Source organism: Grus americana, chromosome 3 (assembly GCF_028858705.1).
Source record: "Grus americana isolate bGruAme1 chromosome 3, bGruAme1.mat, whole genome shotgun sequence".
Lineage (NCBI taxonomy): Eukaryota > Metazoa > Chordata > Aves > Gruiformes > Gruidae > Grus > Grus americana.
In genome coordinates this window covers 83,415,002-83,438,048 of record NC_072854.1, presented here as the reverse complement: position 1 = coordinate 83,438,048, position 23,047 = coordinate 83,415,002, and the positions used below count along the sequence as shown (strand labels likewise).

At 40.3% G+C, this 23,047-nt stretch overlaps 2 protein-coding genes and 1 long non-coding RNA gene across 13 annotated transcripts in view; 2 read left to right on the top strand and 1 right to left on the bottom strand.

Moving 5' to 3' along the window:
• EDARADD (EDAR associated via death domain) overlaps positions 1-14,493 on the bottom strand; it is a 32,596-nt gene extending 18,103 nt beyond the window's left edge. For 5 of the 9 annotated variants that reach the window (XM_054822774.1, XM_054822771.1, XM_054822773.1 and 2 more), the window contains exons 1-4: positions 9,680-9,974; positions 5,292-5,353; positions 3,594-3,633; positions 531-631 (exon numbers count right to left, since the gene is read on the bottom strand). In XM_054822774.1, coding sequence (XP_054678749.1) covers positions 531-631; positions 3,594-3,633; positions 5,292-5,353; positions 9,680-9,710 — 234 coding nt within the window. In that variant the 5' untranslated portion in view covers positions 9,711-9,974. Of the gene's footprint in view, positions 1-530; positions 632-3,593; positions 3,634-5,291; positions 5,354-9,679; positions 9,976-14,453 lie in introns of those variants that run through there. The other 4 variants (XM_054822778.1, XM_054822775.1, XM_054822777.1 and 1 more) reach the window with 4 other exon arrangements.
• On the top strand, positions 613-9,006 carry LOC129205370 (uncharacterized). Its single transcript, XR_008576705.1, has 3 exons — positions 613-987; positions 7,334-7,446; positions 7,536-9,006. It is a non-coding gene; the product is annotated as an uncharacterized LOC129205370 (long non-coding RNA).
• Positions 14,494-16,834: 2,341 nt separating the features above from the next.
• The window catches only part of ERO1B (endoplasmic reticulum oxidoreductase 1 beta), a 32,580-nt gene continuing 26,367 nt past the window's right edge, over positions 16,835-23,047 (top strand). For 2 of the 3 annotated variants that reach the window (XM_054822767.1, XM_054822766.1), the window contains exons 1-2: positions 16,836-17,250; positions 22,023-22,142. In XM_054822767.1, the coding sequence (XP_054678742.1) occupies positions 17,152-17,250; positions 22,023-22,142 (219 nt within the window). In that variant the 5' untranslated portion in view covers positions 16,836-17,151. Of the gene's footprint in view, positions 17,251-22,022; positions 22,143-23,047 lie in introns of all 3 variants that reach the window. The other variant, XM_054822768.1, reaches the window with a different exon arrangement.

The following is a 23,047-nucleotide window of genomic DNA, read 5'->3' as shown; positions in this document are numbered from 1 at the left end:
AACATTCACTTGAAAGAAAGGAGCATGGGGGTCACTCAGCATTGCCCACCCTATGGCAACGTAAGACTTCACCAATGGTGGAGAACGTTTCCACTACAGGAAGAGCAGTGTCCCCAATTCAAAGCAGAACAGTCAAATACCTCCCCCTAAGGGCAAAACACAAGGAGTCTAAAACCTAGGATTCCTTATTACTTCACTTTTTCTCTGCCCTGGCTCTATTTTCAGCAGGAAAGAGGCAGAGCATACATGACAAAGCCTTCATGCTTTGTTGACTCTTCTTCAGAGCATCTACACATGAATCAAACCCTATTTAAACTACAAAGTACACATTAATGATTAAATAACCTTTCTTTTGCTCTTCTCCACAAAACTCACTTCACTGAACTCTTGAAAAGAGAGCCTGTTTCTGGTCTGTTTTACTGAGTAATTCCATGCTCTCCAGATATAGTCTGAAAATATATTTATTTGTTAACATACTTATTAAATCAGCAGCAATAACTCAGTTCACAGTCAGGTATCATTTTTCTTACCTGTTGGATTAAGCCAGAATCTGATGTAAGGGTCTTGATGTTCACAGATGCAATTTCCAATGTAACTTGATCCGTTAGGTATTCCTCAGCTAAGACAAAGACTGTGAAACACTGGTGTTCCATCCAATACAAATTTAAATAGTAAAACTATCAAACGTAAGTTACAGATGTCTAGCATACAAAATTTAACTCCATGTCGTGACCAATCATTAGGAAATGTTGGATTAAAAGCCCAAAATATTAAATTGGCAGAAAATGCAATAATCATGCAGAGCATTACTGCGCAAAGAAAAATAATCCTTGCAGAGATCAGGTATTAAGGCAGCAGTTGTTTTTTAAACAAACACCACACTATTTTTGAAGTCATGGGTTGTTGGGTTGTTTTTTTTTCAGAAAGCTGACCAGAGAATATTAACTGAACCAATACATCAAAATAGGCTGAAGACAACTGTCACAAGTCAGTATAATCCTTTTTGCTTTGCTTTTTTCATCACACTGACAGAAATTGTTGAAATATGTACTATATAAATATTTACCTTTTATTCTGCCCCTTTGTGAATTAGGCTCATCCTACCTATCTCTACCACACAGTTTTCTGAAACACTGAAAGAATCTATTTCAAAGTGTGTTTATCGCCTGCCCTGGGAGTCCACTGAAAATCACAACACTACGCAGTACAGCACAAACTCTATTTACCTTTTAAGCTTCACTTTAGCCCTAAAAGGATGCATAAGCCCTTTGTGAACCTTGTGCAATCAGACAAATTTCACTCTGCGTGATTAATAAGCTCCTCATCAGCAAAACATTTGCATAATTCCCCTGGGTCAGATGCTGACCAGCCATTAACAGGAGCTTAAGAGACGTTATATTCTACACATTTTACACACAAGAACTCTCCATAGTGGTGACTAGTTTGTAGTGCTGGTACATTTCCATTTGTTGTTTGTTTAGTGGTAAGATCTCATTGAAGAACAGCTATTATCTTTATGAATCATCAGATAAGGAAATATGTCTTCTTTCTGTTATCTCACTCAAGAAATTGATCTGAATCAAAAAATTCATCCTCACACTTGCAAGAAAAAAACCCCAAAATTATTATTTTCCTCTTTTCTGGTTTTGTAAGACTGTTGAAACTTAAGGCCAAATAGTATTCCACTCCCAAAAGGGTAAATGTTTAATAAGGATCATCTTTATTCTTTATTACCGTAGATTCAGATTAATAATTAAAAAAATCTTTAAAAGTCTGGCTGAAAATGCAGAGTACGGGCATCAAAATTCCACTTAATTTGTGTGGAAACATTATGTGTGAAATTTGTTCTATATTTGAGTGGAGGCAGAATTATAATCAAAACATGATGTAAACATTAAGCCTAGTCCTGCAAGACAAAAAGTTCCCTCAACTCACCTTTAATTCATACTCGGTAGAAGGTGTTCAGAACTTTATTAAATAAAGTTATGGCCCCAAAATGGTCTATTAATTAATTGACACATAAAACCAACAAAACAGCCCTCACCTCACCCCTGGCCAATGTACTGTCTATTCAAACATTCTATCTGAAGCAAACAATTTTGTGTTACAGAGAATCAGACGTGCACATCTGTAACACTTTTTAGCTCACAGCTTCATATTTCTAAGTCTTTACTTTTATAGAAATAGTTATGAAAAGTCATTCTCTGAAGAAAATTAAATGATAGAAATGGACAGAATATTAAGAGGTATTTGTATCACTTTCAACTCTAAAGGGGAAATGTCGAGCTATATTAGTACTTACATCTTTTTACAGTTAGCAAGAGGAAGCAGAAACTAAAATTAAACCAAGTTAATTTCCTTTCTACAGAATGTGCTGAAATTTATCCTTCCTCTCTGCTTTCCTTTTTAAATTAAATACATTTAAAACATGCAATCTCAGATTACAAAGAACTTTGGCAAATTTGAAATTTAGGAATTTATCTAATTAATTTTGAGGGGGGCCTAATGTCACAGGTGAAGTAAAAAACAGGACATAGAGGAAAATGTTACAGAGAAATTGCTTTAGTGTTAATAAACAATGTTGAAGGAACAAATCACCTGCCTGCAAATAAACAGAAAGTAGTTTATGATTTCAAATTAGTTTTCATCCCACATTCTCCTTCCCTACTGAGCAGTACTTCTGAGAAGATGCTCATTTCCTCTGTCTGCCTCCCTCAAGCCCCCAAAATAGTCTCTAACCTTTCTTTAACCCTAGTGGTATATTGTTGACTCTCCTCAGCAAATTTTCCATTGTGACTAGCTTCTGCACAGTTTCCTGTGTCTGTCCCCGCTGCAGACCTGCTGTGCAACACAGGATGGAGAACACACTATCTGCAGAGTGCTCCTCAACTGAGCACCTGCCAGTGCATTCCCTGGACCAAAGCCAATGGTGAAGCCTGGGATGACAAAAAAAAAAACCCACTCCACATGTTAAGGAAACCAAAAGGCAGATATTCACACTGTGTAATCCAAGTATTTGACATCAGTGCAATACAGAACTTGCACTCCCTCACTATTTTCAGCGAGGAGAGGCAGGAACTTGTGCAGAGTGGACCCATATTAGGTTCCCAAGTAAATGGTATTAATACCTGCTGAAGGTAAAAGATGGCATGAAGAGTTAAATTGGTTATAGGGCTGAGAATGCAATCAGAGGCCAGAGACCTGGAAGGTATTTCTGGATTGTATTTTCAATAACGTGAAGGCACTGGTAATCTCCCAAAGCCACCTTCTAACATTATTGCATCTCTACCATCTGTTCTCTGGACATTGTTTTTTGATGGCACCACTGTATTTTCCTTCCAGATTGAGAATCAAGATCTTCTGATGGTAGTTTTAGACTGATTTTAGATCAAAACTGAACTTTGGATGGAAATTTCAGAAGTTATATATATATACACACCAAATTGACCTTAAATATACAGAAGACAATACTACATTTAAAACATAAACATCTAAGTAAGAGTATTTCAATCTGTTGGATAACACCAATGGTTTTATTGCACATAACAACACAGATCTATGATACCCAAATAGACAGAATTCACAATACTTACCTTTAGGTACTCCTGTGTCTTGGACAGGATATTTTTCAGTCTGTCACAAAAAGGCAAGAGACACAGATGTTTGTTATTTTGAGCTTAATTGTGCTGGAGAAAGAGTATATAAAACTGCATAATTATAGTTGTATCTCTTAAATTGCTATTAGTTGATATGTCTACAATCGAGACATAGTGACACTTCTTATGCGGGAACTGAGATGCTACTAAAAGTAATAGAGATTGCTGCCTTGTCACAGTATTTTTAAAGGTATTACTTTTTAGTGAAAAAGCAGAGATTGGGAAAGAAGTTTTGCATTTAAGTAGCACAATAATCTAGAAAAGGCAATGCACACCAGCAGGAAGAGAGATGACTCCAAAAGCTCTTTTAGCAGATAGAAGCTTTGACTAAAATGTTACTGTACTGAAAGGAAAAAATATTTTTCCCTTCTATAATTAAAAAGCTGATTAAGATGCAATAGAAAACTATTATTACTGAGTTTAAGGGGATAGCTGCGGATTTCCAGGCGTGTTATAACTTAATATGGTACCTGAAATCTTCCCTATGACCCCTACCATGATGTAAAAGTAGGGATGGCTTTTATAGCAGCTTGTAACCAAGCAGATTAAAGACATCTTAATTTAAGGGGGTGGGAATAAACAAACTTTTATTTGTCTCAAACATAGCAACTTTTCACCACCTTTTAAAAACTCCTCTTAGCAAAACACAGCATCTAATTTAGTCAGTCCACAAAAAGAATCACGAAGTCTGTATCTTTGGCATAAACGCACAAATACACAGACTGCAATAATGGATCCCAGTGAAGGATCAGCATTTGAAGTACTAGTGAAATTTTCAGAGTTTCTTGCTGACTCCCTGTTGCAAAGCTTCAAAATGGGAAAACATCAAGGCCAAGCAATAGCTTGCTCACTTGCCATCCATAAAATAAACCAATGCATTTCAATCTGTTTACATAACTACATTAGACAGCAGTCTTCGTTGGGCTGCCACAGCACTGTAACTTTTCCCCAGGGTAAACAATCCATAGGAACATTAAGAAGGAAAATTATTAAAAGACTTCACAGAATTTCATATTACTTTTACCCGATGTACTCCTTGTTTCAGCATAAGACTGGCACAGTTAGTATCCTAAGACACAAAAGCTTGTCATAAATGCTGTTACTCTGTTTGCCAGCAAGCACTAGAGCGCGCTGTTTGGTCTCTCCCTAGGTTCACCCATGCCTGCTGTAAGGTGCTGTTGTCAAGCCCTACCTTTCCATGACTAACTCACCAGACAAAATAGGTACACGAAGGAATAACAACTTAGTACAACTGAAATTTTAAGCCTTAGGTGGGTTTTCTTATCCCTCCAACCTATATAGACAGAAGAAAGTCAGCGCCAGTCTTTCTTGGTTGTTTGGGTTTTTTTAAATGAAAAAAATGGTACTGTCATAGCCTCAAGAGGCTATCCCATGGACAGCTCAGCTGATAACATCCAATTCAGCTTAAGTACCTGTTGGTATTTTTATTCACATTTTAATTGCACAGGGTTAGTAAATTAAAATTTGTTTATACAATCATATGGATAAGCAAACTCATATATATATATATATATGCATGGTTTAAATTAATCTTGAATGTTTTACCTCACTTCTGCACTACATAACTGTAGAGAGCTAAAATGATTTTAACTGTGTTAGATCAGAAACACATACCATTGTTAAGGAAAGAGTGCTTGGATCCGTATCCTCCACTGGCTCTTTTGCTGCATGATCTACTGGAAATAAGAAAGCTTTATCACTGCATGATCCTCAAAACATTTCTGTCTGGCAATTTAAATTTTGCCTCTTTGTCTGACCAAGATAAAGCACAACTATGCAGCCATTACATGCATTCTGTCAAATTACACTTCCGCAAGGAAACATGACAAACTACAAAATGCCAACGTTATTAGCACATAGATTAGAAACTACATGCAACAAGGAAACCCAACTCTAAGCTAACAAAAGATAAACTTAAATGAAAATTCTGAATTATTTTTAGTTTAAAAAAAATAATAATCACAAAGCAATTCTGCAATAAAGAGTAAAATCCAGAAAATGTGCTAAAAGGTAAGTTTTGTTCTCCAAGTGACAGCACTCCATTTTTTCCTGAAAACAATAATTCAAAGAGTAAACATACCCACTACAACAAAAATACTATAATAAACAGCAGATTGTAGTACAAAACCTAATGAAATACATTTGAGGTAAACATTTATTATTTGTATACAATAGAATCATAAACTTCAATTATATTAACATCAAAAGGATACCAAAATAAAGCTTCAAAGTACTTGCAGGTGAATCATTAAATGTCAAACCCTCTGCATCAATGGCTAAATTGACAAGTAATAGTGGGGTACTGACCAAAAGCGCACAGAGAATCTGAAACAAATCTCAGAATTCACAAAACCACTCCTATAATTTAACATTGTCCTGCCATTTCTTCCGTTGATAAGGATCACATTTTCAAAAACTGAAAAGCGTTTTAAATTATGTAGCAGGATTTTGACTCCATTCTTGTCACTCTCATTCTAAAAGTCCTTATACTTACTACAAGTACACATTAAATGTTTTCAACCACAACCAGTAAGAGGTGATTAGAATCAATATTTGGTGATTACCTTCTCTCAAATATAGAAATAAGTGCATTTAGAAGACAGTCCCAGAAATGAATTACAACACAAAGAGTTTAAACACTGAGCCGCAAAACAGCATAGAAGTTATACAGACACTATTCTAACCAACTCAAATTTAGCATAATTGTTTATTTTGGGACCTACTCCTACAAATCTGCTCAATCAAATAGAACAAAAAGATAAAGCATAAGACAATGCAAGACAGTACAATAAACAGGCCAGAAAATAAGAAAGGTGGCAGCAGTGGGACAGCAGCAGTCCCAGGGACAGACCGGTTCTCCCTCCTGCTTCTGTGAGGCAGCCCCTGGGCAGTGCCCAGTCCCTCTCTGCAATGCCAGGTAGAGCCTTTCTCAGCGTAGTGCCCACAGGAAAACCGCATGCGTTCTCCAGGCAGGTGGCACACGATCAGAGGGGTCAGATCTGCAAGGCTTGAGCACAGCCTTTGCACACAGACACAATGAATGTTTTAAAAAGGCAGAGGTCTATGAAATTTGAGATGAGCATGTTCACACTGCAATACAAAGTTTAGGAAGACATGCGGAAGAGTTAAAAAAACCAACCCAAAACACCATATTCTTGTCACACGTGCCCCTGCTCCAGAAACACGGTATTAACAGAATGTTCTAGATAAAGCCTGCCCTCATGGCAAGGGCCAGCACAAATCACCATAAGCTTCCCAACTCAAATGAAGAGAGGTTGAGTGTCAGATTGAGATATGAGAAAATACAATAAGCTGGCATAAAATGTTGCATGAGAGTAGGGCCAAAAAATGGAGGATCTATTCCCAAGTAGGAACTGTAGTGGAAAGCTGTGAAGGAACTGGAAAGGGAGCTGGGGCAAAGAGAGAAGCCCACCCTGCAAAGGAAAGCTGAAAAAGGAGGTACTGGGAACCAAAGAAAGGCTCCAGGGAGGTAGGCCAGCCCAAGCATCCCTAGTCTCACTGTTTCTTCACTATCAGCAAAGACCCAACAAACCCAGTGACAAAGCTTGCAACTGATGGTCAGTTTATTCTGGAGGCCTTACTGCTCCTCCTTATGGATTCTTACATGCATTTTTTTTTTTTTTTTTTAAAAAAAGGTCTTTCTTGTGCCCTTGTAATGTAAGAGGAGCCTTGGGGCAGATGAAAAGATGAAAGCAGACCCTGCAAAAGGTCCACACCCTGGTGAACCTTGATGGCTACTGTAGCTATGGTAAGGGTTCCATCCCCTATATTCTGTTACATCTCCAAGATACAGCCAAGGTACCTTGTGACACTGGTAATTTACTTTCCACAATCCAGAGGGAAGCACTGAAAAAATGGGAGAAGCTCCAAGCATACAGGCATTTGAAATAAGGACTTGACAGACCCCAGGGGGCTCTACAAGAGGTGATGGGGTACAGGGAAGTACCTGTAATTGACTCCTGCTTTCTAGGCCTCACGCAGAAACACAGTCACTGTGAGTCTGTGACTCTGCATCTTTGTTGCTGAATATCTATCCTGAAAAATATTTTAAAACTGTATTTCTTTCCCTAGACCTCAAGTTCTTCCCTTTTGTTTTTCTAGTTCTTTATGAAGAACAGTAATTTCCATGCTTTTCAGGTTGCAGAGCACTACCAAGTCCCAACATTTTCTCTAAGTGGCATGTATGTCTACGAATATTTGTACCTTAGAATAAAGGCTCCACATACTGCCTGTGGATGATTCACCATGGTCTTGTTGACCACTGATAGTAGGCAGATAATTTGAAAACCACAGACTTAATATTTATTTGTAAGTATGGCAATTAAAATGCCATGTCCCCTCTCTCTTTCCCACACATACCTCCCACAGCATTCTGCAGCACATGTCACACAGCTGGATGCAGGTGCACAAAACAACAAGAGGAAAGTTCTCTGTTTATCTCAAATGTGAAACATCCACAGTTTTGCATGTTGAAAGGCCAACAGGAAATACAGGTATCATCTGACTGACTATTCAGTGCAGACCATCTGATTTCAGTTACTCTGACAGACAGCTTGATAACATCATTATCTGGGATCCCTCAAAAAATCACCATACTCCTCACTGACAGCATACAGCCACTAGCCTCATTTACGTGCCCACACTTCTGCCAGAAACCACTTGAGAGTTGACTCAGACGGACATAAATCAACACGTGCAAATTGACTCAGACATGTCAGGTTCAATGGTTGCTCCCAAGGTTCCTTTCTGCCACCCAGCACCTGCACGCTGACTGCTCAGCAGCTGCCGTGGCCCTTGAGCCTGTCCAGTCTAACCTGCAACAGAAGCAGCAGACTTGTACCCATCACCGCCATTTCTCTCTGTTCAATACTGCTGGTCTAAAGGGGATGCAACGCTGTGCACTTACCAATACAAACAGTTTGTCAATTTTATATATGCACAGGTGTATGTATATGTGTATACACATACACATTCAAACTTCTAATCCTACATCTGCTCTTCATCCTTGTATTGGAAGGAAGTCTGAAGCAGAGTTTCGGAGACCTCAGCATTTTGACCTTTAAGCAGGACGGGGTTCATAAAGCACCATGTATTGGTGGTATTCCCCTATGTTAGTTTTTCCTCTGCAACACAGCCTTTGCACCACCACTACTGAGTGAAGCATGTGAGGTCTACCGTAGTTATGGAGTTCAACCATACACATATAAGACCTCTTTCACACCAAGGCAAGGCATACACATTAATAGTACAACTTAGAACAAAGTGATCACCCTGACACTAATGTTGTTCATAGAGATGAACCCTTTGATTAAGCCCATATCAACAATGATGTTTTGACCACAGGCACGTGAATTTGAGATTTGAATAAGAGGAGGAAATACAGCAAATTATATTAGAATATTCAATTCTCAAAAAAAAACCCCAACCCTAAGTCCATCAGCACTTGCACAGTTTTGTTTACTACTCAAAACTTTGTGATGCTGCCACACCTGAGAGGAGGTACTCAAAAGTCAACTGCACCATTAGCCATGAAAGTTAAAGAATGTGGGCTTCCTAACCACCCAGAGTCTGGGATTTTAAGAAAATGGCTTTTTAATATGCTGTTCGCAAGCACAAGCTAACTTACATGCTAAACACTGGAGCAGGCTTGACAAGACAAGTTGCACTAAATCACATCAGCAGAGCACATGATAAATTATTACCATGCTTAATTAGTGTGTGAGGAGGGGGAAGGGAGCAAACTAACAAACTCTTAATTTCGGCCGGGGCTAAGCTCCTCACCTGGCTCTCATAAGCCACTGCGGCGGGCCACCCCAGCCTGGGGAGGGAAGCGGGGCGACGGGGGGGCCGCCGGCCGTACCCCGCGCAGCCCTGGTCTCGCGGGGGGGACCTGGGAGCAGCCGCCCCCCCCCCTCCCTCCCTCCCTCCCGCCGCCCCGCGGGGCACCCCCGCCCGCCCGGCTCCCCGCGGCAGCGTCCTACCTGGGGGCAGCGGGTCCTGCGGAGCGGCCATGGGGCGGGCGGCGCGGTCCCAAGGCGAGGAACGAGGGGCCCCCGCCGACGTTCCCGGAACCCCCGCCGCGCCGCGCCGCCTCCTTCCTGCCGCCGCAGGTAGGGCCGGGCCGGGCCGGGCGCGGCGCCTCGCCTCGCCCTCCGCGGGGAGGGACGTCCCACCTCCGGCGCGACTTCCCGCCGGGCTAGAAAGCGTGTCCGCCGGGGCCAAGCGCGGCAGCCGCCGGGAGCCCGCATTCCCCAGCGGGAAATACTGCTCTGCCGCCGATGCGCCGGGTTAACTCCCCCGGGCGGGAGGTGCTCCGCTGTGTGAACACTCCGTGTTTCATTAACAACACAGACATAGGGTGCGTGTGATGGCTCATCAAGTAATACTAGTTTGGACCTAAAGTTACTTCAGCAATAGAAAATCAAGTGCTCGTTCTCCTGCTCTTACAGATAATAAATAACTCCCGACAGAGAAAAAGTGATCTCGATTAGGATCTAAGTTGCACCTGCAGATGGCTCACAGTGCAGGGATAGAGTTTAAGAACCCAAGTATCACAGAGCAACAATCATAAAATGCACTTTTTACAAATATTTAAAATTCATCCTCTTATGCTACAGGCACTTCCAACACCGTGATGATGTCAAGTCGTTGTATGTAATTGCTTTGGCCCCCCATTGTCAACTCGAAATTCTCTTACTTATGGTTTCAATATACTTGAAGTAATACAGATTTCTTAAATGAGGTCTGTGCATGAAATCACCTTCTAATAAGAAATATAACGTATTGCTATTTATTGTGCAATACAAAGAAAAGAAAAGAAACCAACATAACCGAATTTGCCATTATAAAGACCACATTTGTGTGTTAGCCACCTTACTTGTTTATTAACGAGGTAACTTTACAGCCAAATTCTACTCTGTTACACTGGGAGAGCTCCAATTCAGTCAACTGGCTTACACTGGAATAATTACGAGTAGCCTTTGGTCCATAAAGCATTAAAATTGAGTGCTTTCCCACAGATTATGTTCCATTTCTCATGCATGTTACAAATCTAAAAAAAAATGTGATAAAGATTAAATTGCTCTTATTTTCAGAATTTAAATACAGTGACTCATCCTGCTATTTGGCTATTCATTAATATCAATAATATTAATGTTTTTCAGTGAATCTGTTATTGAATTTGTGAATTCTTGTAAAAGAGAAAGTCTTTGTGAGGAGAGCTCTTATGGTGTACCTTATCATCCTACCAGTGAGAGTACTGACATGGTGTTTAGAAGATTCAGAGCATCACCCTTATTTTGCCTGGATAAATGGAGGTTTTACACACATACAAACACATACATATATCTCTATATATCTTAATCTCCACGGTAGAGTTAACAGATTACATTTCTGTAATTCACGATGTGTAAAAAACACAGTATTTTTTTAGGCATATCATTGGAGTCCAGATATTCATGGTACGGGTTGACTCTGCTTCCACATTAATATTGAAAGTCATTCTCAAAGAATGGAGGCATTTCTTAGTTTAAAAGGGTAACACCAGGTCTAATTAGAAATAAAATTGCTGATTCTCTATGTTTCCCTAGATTTCCTTACAGGCACAATGTTTTTTGGTGATGGATAATCAGGCTGAGAGTTAGAGGGCAGAGAAAGTGTATTCTTACCAACACAGATCTGCACAAATGCTAGAGTAATAACTGGAGCCTCTCCTATAACTGTAAGGAATGACAAAGCCACAGTAGAGCTAAGAATTTTCTGCATTTTAAACCTGCCAAATTTATGCCTCAATAAAATGAATGTCGTATCTGCCCTGAGGACCTGCATGTATGTATTGCCTCTGTGTGCTGCTGGAAGACTGGTTTTAACCCCAGAAGTAGATATAGTCAGTGACTACAAACACTTTGGATAAATATATGTAGAATCTATATAAAAATGTATCCATTAACATCCTTCAAAATATCCTTAGGGTACTGCTGTTACACAGATGGATGTAAACTGCAGAAACATACAAAGCATTGGTGCTGGCGGCTAAGCCAGGTTTTACCCTCAATGTGGGATTTACTCTTCCGATAACTTACAACCTGAAATCTTCCTACATTAGGATTAAAAAATTATTTTAGTAAACAATAGAAAAATAATTTTAGCGGAAGAACATTTGTGCCAGCAGCCAAAACTGGTCAGTGTTGTTTAAAAGAATGTTTTTTTAAAAGCGTATCTGTAAATTGCATTGGCTTTTCAATTTGAAACATTTTTTTTAACAAATTATTCATAAAGAACTCTTTAAAATAATGGAATTTAATAACAGAAGTCAATAGTCTAGATAACATTACTGCCTCAAAACTTAGGTTAGTCATCATAATTTAACATTTTTTTCCTAGTACTGAAGGAGGAGCCTGCAATTACATAAATATATCTCTAGAGCACGGTCAACAGTACAGATTAATTTGGCTGTTGCATGCCTGTTCTTGTATCATTCTTTAATAAATGACATTGAAATCTTTGTTTATAACTTAACTAATTGACCAGTCCAGGAAGCCAGCAATTAATTTGGCAAAACTTAGTATAACTGTATCATAAAAACTAAATCCAGAATAAGATAACTTTAAGCAATGGCATTCTCTAAAACAGTGGATTAACTTTCTAATCAAATTTCTATACTTAAGTACAATCTATATCTTATCTTGCTGTGATCCTGCAAGCTGCTAAATTCACTGCTGAATTCACTGTAACTAATGATAATGTGAAGAGTTCAAGATTTTTTAAATTTCCAAATACAGAACTAATATTTTCAAATAGTTTTTACAAATCTAGTCTACATATGCCTCTTCTCACCCCTTTTCTGGCCCCACCAAAAAAACCAGCTGTCTTTGATGAGGACTGAGACTTTTCCCAAAGATTTCAAACTATCTGGTAATACATAGCCAGTTAGTGTATTGTTTGAAATAACAATTAACCCACAGTCTCAAGGGGTTTCCCACCTTCTGAGCACAAGGCTGCAGATGAAACCTTTTTCCTGCCATGGACAATATATTTCTGTCCAGCAAAATATTATTGCTATATCCCCACAAAAAGATATAAAACCTTTTTCTAACTGATCCTCTGCAGCTTTTCCCCATGGAAACAAAGAACTTCTGTTCCATATCACAAATGCCACTAACACAGCGGAACAGAAATCTTCCCCTCACTGACAGGGGTTGCTAACAGCCACAGTAATTGCGGGCCTGCCAGTATCGCGTGGCAAGCTTGTTTATTCTTCCTCATTTGTTTGCTTTACACATTTAAAACATCTTTATTTAAGGAATTTCATATTGAGTAAAATACTTTCATTTCAGCATCAGCTCTTCACCTCTTATGTGTTTCAGTGGAGTTAGGAAATACCTCCCTGCATTTTCTTTTCCAGGTATCTTATAGATAGCTTTTAACTGTTGGCAGCTGACTGTGCTGCTAGGCCACTTTAAAATTCTGAGACTATTTTAAAGTAGGAATAATTAACCAGCAGCTGAAAAGTTAAAACTACTTTCTTTGCCAATAATTATATTGGTTTGTTCTTTTACAGTTGTATAGGAATGTCACAATTTTGACATTCGACAGAAACAACATTATATGGAGAAAATATAAGAAATGACACACACCTAGACCATCTTACGTAAGCCTGTGGCTAATTTGTTTGCCTTATGGAACTGCATGATATGGGAATGTTCCCACCGCTCCAGGAGCTGTGCTGTGTCCAAGTCAAACACACACCACAGAAACAGTGAAACCTTGCTTTTTCTAGATTGACATATTGAAACTGAGCCTTATATGATTGGTTTCAGGCTGCAGCTTACCCCTTTGCAGGGTCATTAGCAAGGTCCCCCTGCCTGGCTGCTTGTTTCCATAAAATGTGTAGTAATTTAGTTGAGATCTCTACCTCACGATCAGATTTGTTGCGTGCATGTCCTTAACTGCCAACAAAGTGCAAGTGCATAAATCTTGGGTTTGGGGTTTTTTTAACAAGATTACTTATGTTCATCTGCACCTGCTATATTCAGAAGTTGGACAGAGTTAGTAGACTCATTTCTTTGTTAGCATTCCTTCATCAAAAATGATAGGTACTACAGAAATGACAGTAAGACTCCAGAGATTACTTCTGTACTCTTGATTCAGACGATGCAGTCATACACTACAGAGTGCAGTTTAACATTCAACTATAACACATACACGAAAGACAGGAATGAGGATACAGATGCATAGCTTTGTAGTTCATTTTTCACCACCTACAAGAACTTTTAAAACGTACCGCCTCCTTGTACTTTGCTATTCTTTATTTTTACTGCATTCTTTCTCTTTTTTTCCTCATGTTCATTGTGAAGATATTGCTGCATGAAACTTTTTATATTAGAAATACTGCTTTATATCACTATACTGAATTTGACCTATTGTTTTGCCATTTATAGGCCATAGTCCTGACATTTCTCCTTTGTCTAGACATCCATGGGTACTTTTCAAAAGTTATATGTTAACAGTTGTCTCAGACTTGAGCATATATTGTGTTTTTAAGGCAGACATCAGTAGGTGAGAACAGGATGTCAGTGAAGCATGTCATGTAAGGAAACATAATAAATTGTATCAGGCCTAACAACAGCTGGATAAAACGGGTTTGGGCACACAAGTTCTTCAGTTGCAGCAGGCCTGACAGATCACAGAACTCATGTGCTCCACTATCTGTCTGCTTTATGTACTTATATCAGGTGGTTTTCTGAGAGTTCTTACCCACAGCTTTGCCTTGCTGTATCGCCAGATCTTCCTAATTAGGCTACCACAAGATGTTCCATTGCTCAACAGGCACTGCACTCCCACCACTGCTGTTTGCCAGACTTAAACAGAAGTTTCTGATGTATTGATTCCTCTGGTTTACTCTCCTAAGTTCAGAAAGGACTCATTCAAATGTTAATTTGGAAAAATAAATAAAGGCAAAAGTTTCAAGGGCAAAAAATTTCCAGAAATCCACATTTCAGATTACTGAAATCTAGTTCATGAACTTGGCAAAGCAGTTCGGATTTACCACACGTCTCTCAATGTGAAATGTGAAGCCACCCTTTTTTGCCTGTTTGTTCACTTAAATTGGTCCATAAAAATTTCTAAGGTACATTTTTACACGGTTGATGACCACAGATCATGGTTTCTGTGTACCACCAGAGCGCATAAGTTCAATTCTGGCAAATAAGAGCTGACTAAAAAGCACCCATGAAGCCAGTACAAGAAAAGTAGCAAGCAGGAGCAATTACATTGCCTTTCTGGGACCAAACTATAAAACTACTGCTTAGTCCATTTCGTGATCTCTGTAATTCATAGCCAGCAATCCTTCATCTTTTCAAGCTATTTTCAGCAATGCAAAATCTGTGACATATTTAAGGACAAATATAATGGAAAACTAATTTGAACTAATTTGTAAGTAAATAACAATGGGCAATCTAAAAACTTTTAAGTTCTCCAAAATAGCTTCCTCAAACTTAAATCTTGCCTTCATACTCCAGTAAAGGAGTATTCCCCTCTAACTGAAAGGGTATAAGAACTACCTGAATTAGCAGATGGATTGAAAATAAAATCCTAATTCCAGCAACACTGCACATGAAATCAGTGCGATACTCATGTTTCCCCACAGAAATATGAATTTTTTGCAATTCTGCAAGTAAATTACAGATATTCATTTAACTGTTGGGAGCAAAAGATTGTTTCTAAGCGGGTTTTGGTTTTTTGTTTGGTTTGTGGTTTGGTGGGGTTTTTTAAGATTTTGAAAGGAACTAAAAAGAAGCAGCAGTAACTGTCTTAGACCAGTTCCAATAGCTATTGGCAAAGCGCAGCAGGACAAATTCAATTGATGTCATACTGTAACTTTCAACCTCTGAAGTGCGAACTAGTCTCCCTAAAGGGTCAGTAAAAAAAAAAAAAAAATTAAGTGTAACTAAACTGACCTAAAAGCAAGCAGCAACTGAAAGGGATGGTCCTACCCTCTCTTCTTCCTACCAGGATATGTACCCTTGCCTCTTCCCCTGGATCAGGGTGAGAGATGAAGCAGACATACAGTGAGTCAGTTCAGCTGGCTGCTCCGGCAGAAAATTATCCTGGGGCGGGGGGGGGGGAATCGCTCAAGTAGCTGAATCGATTTAACATGCAACTTCAGCACTGCTAGCTCAGATACATGGGATGGGGAACCTGGAGAAGGAGGGATTAGACAGAGAAATAGGACTGCCTCTTTCCACACAACTCAGTATTTATCTTAGCTGTAACATGAAGCCACATCTGAAAACACCTTCTTCCCATCTTGTAGGCTTTGATTTGCTACACGGTAGCCTGTATGTCCACTAAAAAAAAAAAAATATATGCGGGGAGTTACAACTAAAAAAAACGTATAAAAAAAAAAGCCAGTCGATGGAGACTCTATAGCTTTTCCATTAACTTTCGGCCTTGCTCTCAAAGGGAACATCAAGAGAATCAGATAAGGCAAAGCCGTATTTCCTATCTCCCTGCCCTTCTTACTGTTAAAAAATTTATGCACGCCCATCTTCATATAAATAGCTTCTCATAAAAGAAGCTGTGCTGAGAGAAAAGGGCAGTTTAACCTGGAAGAAAAAAGCCACTTCTAAACACCCAACGCAATTCACGTCTAGGGCACTTGCCAGCAGCAGAACACGAGTCTCCAGAAGCACTTTTTGTCTCTGTGAGACACTCGGCCGAAGGCTGGACGCGGGTGCCAGTAAATACCGCACATTTTAACTTCGCGGCAGCGGCCTCCTCCCGCCCAAAGGCGCGGCGGTACGGGGGAACCTGCGGGGTGCGCCGCTACCTCACGCAAACACGTAGCGCAGGGCCGACGCGGCGCCAGTCCGTGCCACCGCACCTTGGCGGCGGCCGCGCTGCTGACACCCTCCCCCCGCGGTTCGGCGCCGCTCGCCGCCGCCCCGCTCGTGCCTCCCCTCACGCGTCGTGCGCGCTAGCAGAAGCCCCCCCCCACCCCCCCCGCGCGCACGCGTCCAGCGGCCGCTCACTCGCCTCTTGTTTTGGAGGTGCGCGTGGTCCTCTGCGATTGGGCGCCACGCCGTGCCCCGCCCCGGCATTGCCGCGGCGGGGGTTGCGCGCGCGTCTGGACTACAGTTCCCGGGATGCCGCGCGGCTGCCGGGGGAGCGGGCCGGTGGGAGGCTGTGCGGGTGGCGGTGACCGTGAGAGGAACGTGTGCGCGCGTCGGTGCTGTGGCGGCGGCAACGCGCGGGCAGGTTGAGGTGAGCGCGGCGCCCCCGCCCGACGGCTCCCGCCTCAGACAGGAGCGGCCGCACCAGGAGGAGACGCTGCTACCGCCGCCGACCCTCGGTTCGTCCGCCTCCTTCCTGTGGTGGCGGCGGCGGCTGCTGCGCGGTGGGGCGAGGGCCGCCCTCCCCCGTCAGCCGCGGCGGGCGGAGCGGTGGCAGCAGCATGAGCGGCGGCGGTGCCGTCCGGGGCACAGCGGCGAGGGCACGGCTGGCAGCGCGACTGCTGGCGGTGCTCAGCTGCGTCCTGACAGCGGAGGCCCAGGTAGGAACCAGCGGCGGGTGGGACGATGCGGCAGGGTCCCCTCATGGCGGGGCGGGGGGAGGCGTGGGGAAGGAGTGAAGAGATCGTGGCCGGACGGGGATGCCCCGCTGGCTTCGGATAGGGCTGCGGAGCCCTGCCTGAGGGGAAGACGAGCAGAAGTCCTCCCTGTCGCGGGCTGGAGGAGGCGGTGAGGGCGCTTCGGAGGGTCGTGGGGGAGAGGGCAGCTTCGAGCCACGTCTTGTGCAGCTTCCCCGGCGGCGAAGTCTGGGGATCCCTCGCTGAAGTCTGTAGCCCACGTCCTTCCTATTTGATACCCTGCGGTTGCTACTTGCTGGGATCCAGCCCGGGGCCGGGCGGATGGGTGCCTCCGGTCTGTGGGGCCCCGCTGCTACAGTGAGGGGAGAAGTGGTTGACCTGGGAACTACTGGTAGTGCCCTTATATAACGGTCCAGCTACACAGAGAGAAGTTGTTTAATCCAGGTGACACTGCTTGCTGTCTGTGAGGTGTTGTGTTGAGGAGCTCTGGGTTGGATCATATCCTTGGCTTTAGCCAGAAACTTTGGTGTCCTTATGAAGTTGATGAGAAGCCATATGTTCAAATAGTAATATCAGTGCCCTGGCTTGGCTTGTGTTTAGGTTGTATTTGTTTGCCTGCATTACAGAGAAGGATGAGAACATTCCTTCTTTCTGTAAACTGCCTTCGCAGCTTCAGAAGGACAAGTGTCTGTAGTTGGGAGTTCGCTATTCATCACCAGTATGACCGTGACTGAAGTCATAGCTGGTATCAAGTAAGGAAGGATTTCAGCTGGGCCAAAGACATTAGAGTGAGTTTATATGGAAATACAATGTCTGTATGGAACAAAGTTTGTCTTCTGTATCTGTTTATTATTTTTCTTATGTTTTCTAAATTTCAGCTTTGTATAGTATGCTATATTGTAAGTGACCATCCAAGGCAGTGACTAGATTAGTCTAGTACAGATTGCTTTTATTGCTGTTTTTTTTGTTGTAAGTTGAGGTTTTCTCAGGTTTCCCTTGTTTTAGTAGCTATTTTAGCATAACTAAATGCTATTTGAATTTGGATTCTTAAAAAAACCATTAACAAATCGGCATGGTTTTCTTATGATACTTGGCAGAGAGATTGGTTGTGGCTACTTTATCAAATTGTTAGTATATTGTATTCAGAGTTTAAATACCTAGAGTTTGACTTGCACAGGGAAAAGATAAGCTACCCAATTAGCTCTTGGAGTCATGTTACCTATAGCTTTTCTCTCATTCTGCAGCTATGGCAAAGTAAAACATTAAGGAACAGAACAAGGTGTCCCAGGTGGTCTTCTAATTGTTGAAGCAATTAAAGTACAACAACCTGATAACACTAATAAGGTTGTTTGTATGAAGAGACTACTTGTTAGTATATGCATTTATTCAGGCTCTTCTTAATGTTGGAGTGCTGAATACGTTTCTCTTTTCAGATTTCATAAGGAGAAATTGATGCAGGTTGGATGTTGACCATTTCTTCTAAAAGATTGATTTATCTTGGAGAAGATAAGTTAGAAGTTTAACATCTCCAGTGCCGCTCTGATATCTGTACAAGAACTAAACTAGGTTTGACAATACATGGAAATACTTTGATAAGCATATTGGAAATAGAGAAGAAATAGCAGCTATTCAATGTCAGATGACTTCTTGAACACAAATTATAGTCAGCTAATGCTTTTAGAGTTTATCGTAGAGTTCAAAGTAATTAACAGATGAAAAGAAAGCTTGATACTTGGCCATTGTAATAAAAGTTGTACTTACACTTTAGCTCTGTATTTGTGGACTAAGTTAACTAGTCTAGTTCAATTTAAAAAAGGCAAAATGCCAATTGTGCAAATAGCAAAGTAGGTCTTGCAATACGTAATTTTAACTGTGTAATACGCTATTCTTATTGTGGTGTCTCCAGTTTGAAAAAGAATTCACTGGAAGATCCAGGTGTCAACAAAAATGAAACAATTTTCTGCATGTTCTTAGAGTGTTCCATCACTATGCAAGTGAGAGCACTGAAGCTACAGCTGGACTAATAAAAAACCCCAGCTGGACTAATGAAAAACCCCTCTAACTGGGGTACTTGAAGCCTGTGTTGCTGTTGTGTTAGCGTGCTATGAACTGATTCCACTAATGTGCAGTATTGGTGTTTCGTATGTGCTGTCAAACCATTTTATAAATTGTGGTTTGGTACAGATATAGCATAGTTTAATTTTAGAGCATGCCTTCCAAGGAAACATTGATTTTGCTATTTTATATATACAGGGAGCTAACTGTTCCAGTTTCGCAAAAGTTGTGAGAAAGAAATGGAGAATTTCGTTTGCTTGCTCTCGTTACTCTAAAATAATTTTTCTCTTAATAATTTCTTAGACCAGTTCTAGTCTTTGGGGAGGGTTTATTTCTGAAATTTCATAATGTTCTAAGTAAACTGTACTGCGTTTCAAAAGATGTTCTTAGAATCGAGATTTTATCAGAGATATCTGACAAAGGTGTGACCTCCATTAGTTAATGCCATCTTAGTTGAATAAAAAGACTGCAGCTTTTTTTTTTCCATGCGGATTTCACACTGAGTGTAACTACTGCATGTTGATTTGCAACATTTTACCCTGAAAAAGCATTTCAGTTTTGCATAGATGGTAAAAATATTTTTGTAAGCAGTGGATAGCTTCATGCAGTGGTCATCAAAATAGTTTCCTACTCTTTATCTTCTGAGTCCAAAGAAAATTTCTCAGATCTTTCCCGCTGCTTTCAGCTTAATAAATTGTTGCTCTTCACATAAGGTTTATTGCATTTTTACAGTTTAATAATATTTGAGCAAAATGTTCAGAGGGTTTTTTGCCTTTTTATATTATAATGAAATGCATTTGTTTGTTTGTGGTATGGTGTTACCTGTAAAGACTGCAAAATTAATGTCTGCCTATGTATGACCAATAAGAAAATTTGAAATTTTTAATGAAATCATTATAGATTAAAATGCATGAGGGTTTTATTTCTATAAGTATCAATAATAAAATGTTTTGTCTTCTGACTTTGAAGTTGGCAGTCATGTGGGCTGTGAGCTTTCTTGGCTTTGTGAAAAATCTGTAATTGCACGTAGGCTCTTTCATAGCTGTTTGCCCAGGTTTGAAGTTAGATAACATTAACAAGGCAAGCATAACAGCATGGAAGACTTTGGGTAAAGTAACTTCCCTTAAATGAGTTTTACTTCTTTGCCATATCTACTCTGCAGAATTGTGACAGCCTATTTAGTGCCTCAGGAAAAATAGGATCTACATAAAGTGAATTTTCTACTTAAATGCTTTATTGCCATATCCTCACCTCTTTATTCTCACAGGGGCTTGGGGGAAATCCATTTTCCAGGACTACTTTATGCTTCATGAAAGAGCAGAAGCCTACAATTTGGTTTCTAATGACTCCTTTACATCAAGCTTGGTTATATAAGGGTATCTGTTCCGTAAAGTAGTGGAGTGATTTATCATCTGTAAAACAGATTAGATGATTTCATAATCTCATCTATGTGAAATCTGTGGAGGGGAAAAAAACCCCACGAAATATTTTTCATCTCCTTTTGCACATAACCTTTTAATAGTTAGGAGTTCTTCTAAGCCCATACAAGATATAAGATGTGTGGGCTTTCCTATTTTATATATTTTCTAGGCCACCATGTATGTCGATGAATTTCCTGCCTGGCTGAAGAGTAGTAGTAGTAAACAGCAGTGTTTGGTTCCATTCCCTTAGATATGGTCTAAAGCCTTCAAATTTATGTTTGAAAGGCCTTTCAAACATGTTTGTAGTTGTTTAAGAAGCTATGCTTAGGAGTAGGTAGTTTAGATTTAGTGAAATTTACCATACAAATATTCATAGAATCACACTTGCAGTGTTTTCGCCTCTCACTGAGATACTCTCAGGGTCTGAGCAAAAGTGTTGCCATAGCTTAGTCTACTAAGTTGGTTGGGTCTGTCCTCTCTGCTATTTGCACAGCCCTGCCTTCCTCTCCTGTGCTGGCAGTAGCGCTTCTGCACGTGCGTGCGCTCCTTTTCCTAGAGGTGGTCGTGCAGTACCTTGAACCAGTTTGCTGTCCTGGAACAAGCCAAGGAATGGGACATGGGAAGTTCAGACTTAGTTTCACAATAGATTTACAGCCTTAAAATATAGGTGTCTGCACCTGGTTTTCCTAGTATTTATTTGTAGAATTTAACTGTGAAGTTACTAACTTCTTGGGCACAAAAGTACCTATTCCCCTTTTTCTCATGCCTCCAAAGGAACTAGCTGGAGTTTTCTTACACTTTGAGAAGAATTACAAAAATAAGACGACAGTGTATGATTGTGGGGGTTTTTTTAGGCAATTCAACTAGTGAGCATTTGGTAGGAGAATACTTGGTATGCAACTCTGATGTGCTAATATACATGCGTTTATAGTTTGGAAAATCTCGCTGCTCATTCTGCAGAAAGTTCTATATGCTGAATCTGTCAACAAATTTCAGGGCTGAAAGTGTTAATCTGGCTAACTTTGATTAGGCATTGCATTTGGAGGTGGACTTAAGCTCAGAAAAAAGTGCTAAGGTCTGTTGTTTTCTAATTCTGAATGTGTAAGGTGTGTTGTATTTTAATGATGAAAAAAACATTTGCTATAGAACTGCATTTCACTATTATTTCTTTTGATTGCCATATTTTTCTCTTTAGAGGATTTTTCTGTAGTTAATATTGCATTTCTTGACTAAAAATACATTTTTATGTATTCTTAATAGCTCACAGGAGTCCTAGATGATTGTTTATGTGACATAGAAAGCATCGATGACTTCAATACTTTCAAGATCTTCCCCAAAATACAGAAACTGCAAGAACGTGATTACTTCAGATATTACAAGGTACAATTAGAATGGTATTTTCCTGTATAATTTAAATAAAATTCAGAAAATATAGGGAAGATTACATATCAAATCAACTTGTCTGTATTAAGTTGTCTTTTAGAAGCCCACAGTTCTTTAATTTGGTTGTAGCAGGTTTTCAGTCCCTGACAGTTATGTTGGTAATAAGTCATGTTTGCTGTGTTAATCTTGGAGTCAGTGACAGTAACTGATGACTGCTTTCATTCAACTGTTAAGTGGTAATTTTAAAGGTAGTATCTTTGTACTGCAGTATCTGGAAAAGGATTGTATATTAGCAACTTTCCGATAGCGTGCAGCACTTGTCTTCTAAGAAATGTGCGTAATTTGAAGTGGAAGTATTGCAATGATTTCCTTTTGTAAGTTACTGGCCTAGTTCAGATTTTAGTGTTTTCTGTTATTCCTTTGAAAAATAGGTTAAAATATTCAATTTTCAAGTAGTATGTAATATCACTTTTTTATGACTTTAAACATTTTTTTTCTCTATGTTAGAATCTGATGAGCAAAATAAGACTTTGAAGTCTGATACTACTGTTTTCAGATATGCTTAACTTGAAAATGAGGTTGTATTTTGACTGAACTAATCAGACGGTTGCCTGCCACTGGAAAAAGGAGGGTACTCTAGGGCAGATGGTTCTGCCCCTTCCCTACTTTTAGCTCTTGGGCTTGTCTGACTATGCATTAGGACAATGCATCTCTTTAACCAGATAGATTTTTAGTTTGGATTTAGTTTGTGTTTCGCTGTTGTGCTTGTTCCCCTACCCTGCCTCTGCCAGAATGTAGCAAGTTACCTAGCTGATCTGGAACCAGACAAGTATTAAACTCATATGAGATGGGGTTATGAATGTGAGGAAGGAGAAAAAAAGCACTAGAATCTTCCCTTTCTA